At 39.6% G+C, this 7247-nt stretch overlaps 1 protein-coding gene across 1 annotated transcript in view; it reads left to right on the top strand.

Moving 5' to 3' along the window:
- Positions 1 to 6067, top strand: part of MEI4 (meiotic double-stranded break formation protein 4) — a 185337-nt gene extending 179270 nt beyond the window's left edge. The window contains exon 4 of the mRNA XM_063098333.1: positions 5798 to 6067. Coding sequence (XP_062954403.1) covers positions 5798 to 6067 — 270 coding nt within the window. The remainder of the gene's footprint in view (positions 1 to 5797) is intronic.
- Positions 6068 to 7247: the final 1180 nt, after the last annotated feature.

The following is a 7247-nucleotide window of genomic DNA, read 5'->3' on the forward strand; positions in this document are numbered from 1 at the left end:
GTTCACTTGCCATCTTTCCATTCTTCTGAAGTGAGCATTTAATGCAATAAATTTCCCCCTCAATACTGCTTTTGCAGTATCCCACAGGTTTTGGTATGATGTATCATTGTTTTCATTAGTTTCAATAAATTTTTTGATTTCCTGCTTGATTTCTTCTTGGACCCATATGTCATTGAGTAGAATACTGTTTAATTTCCATGTGTTTGTATAGTTTCCAGAGTTTCGTTTGTTATTAATTTCTAGTTTTAATCCATTGTGGTCTAAGAAGATACATGGGATAATTGCAATTTTTTTGAATTTATTGAGACTTGATTTGTGACCTAATATGTGATCTATCCTGGAGAATGATCCATGTGCTGCTGAGAAGAATGAATATTCTGAGGTTGTTGGGTGGAATGTTCTGTAGATATCTGCCAATTCCAATTGGTCTAGAGTCTTGTTTAGATCTTGTGTGTCTCTACTGATTCTTTGCCTAGATGATCTGTCTAATATTGACAGTGGGGTGTTCAGGTCCCCTGCTATTATGGTATTAGTGTCTATTTCCTTCTTTAGGTCTAATAGAGTTTGTTTTATAAATCTGGCTGCTCCAACATTGGGTGCGTACATATTTATGATTGTTATGTCTTCTTGATGGATCAGACCTTTTATCATTAAGTAGTGTCCCTCATTGTCTCTTTTTATGGTTTTTAGTTTAAAGTCTATTTTGTCAGATATAAGAATAGCTACTCCAGCTCATTTTTCTTTTTTGTTTGCATGGTAAATCTTTTTCCATCCTTTCACTCTTAGTCTGTGTGAATCTTTATGGGTGAGGTGGGTCTCTTGTAGGCAGCATATAGTTAGGTCCTCCTTTTTGATCCAGTCAGCCAGTCTGTGTCTGTTGATTGGGGAATTTAAGCCTTTTACTTTAAGAGTTGTTATTGAAAGGTGTTGATTTATTCCTAGCATTTTGTTGGTTGTTTGGTTGTCTTAGGTGTCTTTTGTTCCTTGCTTTCTGATTTACTGTTTGGTTTCTGTGTTTGTTGGTTCCTTAGGTTGTAGATACTGTTTTTGTTTGCTTGTTTTCTCTTCATGAATGCCATTTTTATTATACTAGTGGTTTTTGATTTTTCTTGGATTTTTAGTGCAGTGGTAGTTATTTTTCAGGAACCAAATCCAGTACTCCCTTGAGGATTTCTTGTACGGGTGGTCATGTGGTAGTGAGCTCCCACAGTTTTTGTTTGTCTGAGAAATATACTATTTGCCCTTCATTTCGGAAGGATAGCCTTGCAGGGTAAAGTATTCTTGGCTGGCAATCTTTGTCTTTTAGTATTTTGAAAATATCATCCCATTCCTTTCTAGCTTTTAGGGTTTGTGATGAAAAGTCAGATGTTAGCCTGATTGGGGCTCCCTTATAGGTGGTTTGACGCTTCTCTCTTGCAGCTTTTAAGATTCTCTCTTTGTCTCTGAGTTTTGCCAATTTGACTATGACGTGTCTTGGAGAAGGCCTTTTTGGTTTGAATACGTTTGGAGATCGTTGAGCTTCCTGGATCTGAAGATCTGTGACTTTTCCTATACTTGGGAAGTTTTCTGCCACTATTTTGTTGAATATGTTTTCAATGGAATCTCCATTTTCCTCCCCTTGTGGAATACCCATGACTCGGATATTTGAGCGCTTAAGGTTGTCTGATATCTCTCTCAGATTTTCTTCCATGTCCTTGATTCTTTTTTCTTTCTTTTTTTCTACTTGTGTTATTTCAAACACCCCATCTTCCAGTTCAGAGGTTCTCTCTTCAACTTCGACAAGCCTGCTGGTTAAACTCTCCTTTGTGTTTTTTATTTCCTTGAATAACTTCTTCAGTTCAGCAAGTTCTGCTACATTTTTTTTCAGGACATTGATTTCTTTGTACATTTCCTCTTTCAGATCCTGTATACTTTTCCTCATTTCATCATGATGTCTAGCTGTGTTTTCTTGTATCTCATTCAGTTTCCTTAGAATTATCTCTCGACATTCCTTGTCAGTCATTTCAAGGGCTTCTTGTTCTATAGGATCTAGAGTTTGAGATTTATTAACTTTTGGTGATGTACTTTCTTGATTTTTTGTATTTCTGGTACCTTTTTTTTGATGTTTATTCATTGTGGCAGGGGGTTTCACAGTCCACCGGTTTGAGACTAATGAATAACTAGGATGTTGCTGTGGTTGCCTATTTCATATGGCTACCTCCATGACTGCTTAGTTGGCCTCTAGTGCCTTGTGTGTGTGGTTTCCTCGGGTCTTGGGCTTCTCCGGGGAGCCAGCTTTCTGGTCAGCTTGGACTCTGCTGGGCTGGTGGATCACGTACCACAGGGTGTGTGATCTCTGTTGAGCTTTCACTTCCTGTGCAGGACTTCTCCCTGTTCCGTGTGCTCTGGCCCAGGCTGTTGGATCATGCAGTGGCGACCCCACAGGGTGTGTGGTTTCTGTCGAGTCTCTGCCTCCCTGGCCACAGGTCTCCCCACTCTGTGCGCACTGTGCTGGGCTGGGGCGTGTCTTCTGCAACGCTCGTCTATCAGCTGGGCCTTCAAGACCCTGCTCGGCACCACCTCGCCCAGGAAGTCTACCAGGTTTCTGCTAGGCACAGACGACCGGTCACTCTGGGTGCCTTTGTAGCACTGTGTAGATCTTTCTCGGGACTTGTTCACCTTTGCATCCCCCTGGTATAAACCGAGTCTAGCGCCCACCTGTAGCCAGCTCTCCGTCAGGTTCAAGCGGACCTGGGAACTCTCCTCCCACACTATTCCCAACCAGAAATTGGTTAGGCTTTTTTCCAAACTGGTGGTCGCAGAGATGGTATCAGCCTCCCAGCAACAGGAAGTTTACCGGGGCCGGAGTCCAGGGTGCGGTGGAGTGACAGTTGGCCCTCCCGTACTTCCTTGCCCTCCCAACACTGGCCGGGGACGCCCCACGCCACCAACCCGCCAGAGAACCGCGGAGGGAGTGGGAGGGGAGTCCGGCCCGCAGGCTCTGGAAAGCCCCGCGCCGGGCCAAGCAAGTGGGAGGGCTCAGTGGCGGCCGAGCTGGGCGGAGCTGCCTGGACCTGGGAAAATGGAGGCAGCCCCGGGGCGGTGAGTGGCCTGGTGATGCAGGTGGGAGCCAGGTGGGTGTCTGCCGCCCACAGGACTGGTCCAGGGGTCACTCACAGGGTTGTGCCAGGTCAGGTGCTCACTTTCTGTCTCTGGTTTGCCGCCTTCCCCGTTCTCGGCTGCTGACGCCTCCGTGTTTATTTTATTTTTGCTGTGATATTTATTATTTCCTTCCTTTTACTAACTTTTGAGATAGTTTTTCTTTTTCCTCCCTAGGTCTTTGAGATATGAAGTGGGCTGTTTATTTGAGCTCTTTCTTCTTTTTGATTTAGGCGTTTTTGCTTTAAACTTTCCTCTTAGAACTGTGTCCCATAAGTTTTGTTATGTTGTGTTTCCATTTTTGTTTGTCTCAAGATACATTTTAATTTTCCTTTAATTTCTTCTTTAATCCATCTGTTGTTCACAAGCATGTTGTTTAACTTACATGTATTTGTGGATTTTTCAAAATTCTTCCTATTACTGATTTCTAATTTCACACCACTGTGTTGGAAAATATATTTTATGTGATTTTAATCTTCTTAAATGTGCTATGATTTGTTTTGTGACCTTACATATGGTCCATGTTGGAGAGTGTTCTGTGTGTGCTTGAGAAGAATGTGTATTCTGCTGCTGTTGGATTGAATGTTCTGTATATGTCTTTTTGGTCCATTTGGTCTAAATTATAGTTCAAGTTTAGTGTTTCTTTTATTCATTTTTTTGGTCTGGATAATCTATCCATTGTTGAAAGTGGGTTTTTGAAGTTCCCTGTTATTATTGTATTACAGTCTGTCTCCCTTTCCATATTTTGGTATTCTTTCTGGTAATACATTTCCTTTGTTTATCATGTTTCTTTTGGCTTTACATTGATGTCTACACATTTGGTGGTGCAGTCACCTCTTCCAGACTATACAGGCCAGTTTTTTGTGGGAAGATCTTCCCTTATGATGGGGAGGAAGTACAATGGTGCTTGCAGGGTGGGGTACAGTGGTTCTGGCACCAGTGAAGGTGCAGCTGTGCAGTCTCTGTGCAGCTCTGTCAGCTGAGGTTGATGTTGGTAAAGATTGCAGGGATCCGTATGATCCAACATTGTGAATGTCTGCAGTTACAGTGAACTTGGTTGGGTCTTTGGTGGCCGTGGCTGCTGAGGTGTTCCCAGTCTCTTTTTCCTCCCACTGGGGAAGTTGTGGCTGAGGCAATTCCTTTTGAAGTGGGATGGCACTGGTGTCTGGGGTCAGGGTAGTAATTGCACTGGTGCCATATGCCCAGGTGAACCCGTTGCAGCACTGTTAACAGTATGTAAGGTGTGGGTGCTTGTGAAACAGCCAGGAAGCCAAGTTCTCAGAGTTAGAATGGCCTCAAGGTCAGGGCGGAGCCTAGCAGTCAAGCTGGTGCACAGAGCACCAGTGCTCTGAGAATATGGCTCCAGGGCCTAGAGTATGAACAAGCTTGCTATGGTGATGGCTGCAGTGTCTGAGGTATAGGAAGTGCAATGCAGCCACAGAGCCCATATCTGGAGTGTGGACCCTCACCGGGTGGCTGCAGCTTGGGGTTTGTGACACACATGGGGTTGGGAGAGGTGACCCCTCAATTCCCAAAGTAGCACAAGAATGGCTGCCTCTTGAGGTGGGACAGGGTGTGCAGCCACGTCACAGAGAGGTAAGTGTTACCACAAGCTTTTAAAGAAAGTATTTATTTTCTGTTATCTGTACATATTTGACTCTCTTTATTGGACCACCTTGTTGAAAACTATATTCCTCCGGGCTCTAAAAGAAAGCACTTTCATTTAGATATTATTACAATGGGTAAATTTGCTAAACGTTTCCAACACATTTCTTTCTTTTTTTCCAGTGGTAATACTTTTTTAATGAACTTCAACAAAATGTGTATGTAAAAAAGTCCATGGTTAGAATGTGGAGATTTGGATTCTAATTACTTTACTTCTCAGAAGCTCAGTTTCCTTGCCTGTTAAATGGTGATGGGTTTTGCTTACCTCATAGGGCTTCTGACACATTTCTTAATTAATAAGCAAATGATAAAGCCAGATTCTACGTTTATACTGATTGAGCTTTTCTCTCACGTTAGGCTTGCCATTGTCCATTTCTTAGGATTTCCTTTGACTTGCCTCACAATTAGCCATTTAGGCCAAATCATAAGCTCTACAAGGCACACCTGCACTTTTCCTCATACCCACGTATCTGACTCCACAGAATCTAATGCCATCTCTGATTTGTGTAGGCTCGAAGTGAGATCACATCTGGTCACTTACAGGCCTACCTGCTCTACAAATTTTTTTATGTACAAACATGTTAAAAAATCCTCCCCCCAAAGATCCTTATGTTAGCATTGGCAGGAGTATTAGTATTGGAAATCTTTGGCAAAACATTGAATTCAGCACTCAACATTGGTACGTGTAAGACTCTTTGCCAAGTATTCTCAGATTCATCTGAGTAATGAATTATAGCAAGAGTGCAGAGAATGGATTTGGAAGGTTGTAACCCATCAAGAAAGAAAAGCAATTCACCAAGACTGTAAAGTCTTTGAAAAATAAAAAGGTAATGTTCTTCTTTGTTCTCGCTTCCATCAATCAAAGGGACAGGAAAATAGAATGTGTTAAATCAAATATTTTTATTTTGTCTGAACATTTAATCTCTTATTTGTCAGTTTTCTGAGCTTATCTCTACCCAATATTTTTTAAACGGAGTTTGTTCTTTATTTGTAGGTGCAAGCCAGTTATGATGTGACTCGCTATGAAAATATTTGCTCCCTGTTCTGGGTTCTGGAGCAGCTTCTCCAAAAGGAAACCAAGGAAGACAGCACTTCATGTATAGGGCATGATGACAAAGAAATCAAGAAATTTCTTCAGAAGCGTGATGAAACTATTTTCCAACTTTCTGATACATTTCCTTTATTTACTTTTTATTTATGGAGACTGGGAATTCTCTTGAACGCAGCAGAGATAGAAACTGTTGAAAATAACTCACTTTCTTAGCAATTTACAAAAAACCAGAATGTCTTGTGTTTATTTTCTAGAATATTTTTAAATAAGCATTCTAAAATTAATCTTTAAGCAATCATTAATTCAATTAGTTTTAAATTGTGTATAAAAGATTGAGTCAGATTTCTATACTAAAATCAGCCAGTTTCAGCTGAGAATGCCCTCCATATTCCCATGTAACTATATCTTATTCTAATATGTGATTCAATATAGTCTAGCTCTATTACTCCCTACAATGGACCAGTAATTGTCTATCTCATAAAAGATATTTGAATTGTGAGACTGTCACTTAATAGATGCTAAATGGTAATGAAAGAAATCTTAAAAGTTTTGTTGCTCTATCAACACAAAGTGTTTAAAATAAGTGGTCATAAATACAATTTTTTAAAACTTTTATTTTCTTACATAGTTGCACTTATTTCATTTTCTGCCATCTTAGAGGGGACTCATCTAGAAGGGGAAAAGTTTTTAAGATTTGGGAACATAATGGCCTTTAATTTCATATAGCCAACATATTTGACAAGTCCTTTTCAAAGTACTAATTAGCTGTTTAAAATGTTCTATGTTTGTTTTTCAATAAATGTTTGTTTTGATTCTGTTAAATATGTTGTAATATTTCTATGATTGTTAAAATGTAGTTGTCGTTTATAATTAAGTCATTAGGTTTACTTTTATAAATTCTGACATCGATCCAGAAATACACTTCATGCTTATTAAAAGTAGTAGTTGAATTTTCCAGTTTTACAGTTTTTATTGATTTCATTTCAATCATTAAAATTAAAAACCAACAAGCTTAATGAGCACACATTATATACTTTCCTGTAGTGCAGTTTAGGGCACACCAAATATAAATTTGCTTTATTAATTGTGTGTGATATTGTTTCATAAGTTAATTATCATTTGTAAATACCATGGTTATTAAAAAAACTTGCTGATTCCATCTACAATGTATATAAAATTATATCATCTACTACACTTATTTTTGTTTTTTTTTATTTTTTTATTTTTTATTTTTTATTTTTTTTAGATTTTACATATGTCTTTTTTTTTTTTTTAATTTTATTTTGTCGATATACATTGTGGTTGATTATTGTTGCCACTTACCAAAACCTCCCTCCCTCCTCCCTCTCCTCCCTCCCCCCCCAACAATGTCCTTTCTGTTTGCTTGTCATAT

The sequence above is a fragment of the Cynocephalus volans genome, chromosome 5 (assembly GCF_027409185.1).
Source record: "Cynocephalus volans isolate mCynVol1 chromosome 5, mCynVol1.pri, whole genome shotgun sequence".
In the NCBI taxonomy this organism is placed as follows: Eukaryota; Metazoa; Chordata; class Mammalia; order Dermoptera; family Cynocephalidae; genus Cynocephalus; species Cynocephalus volans.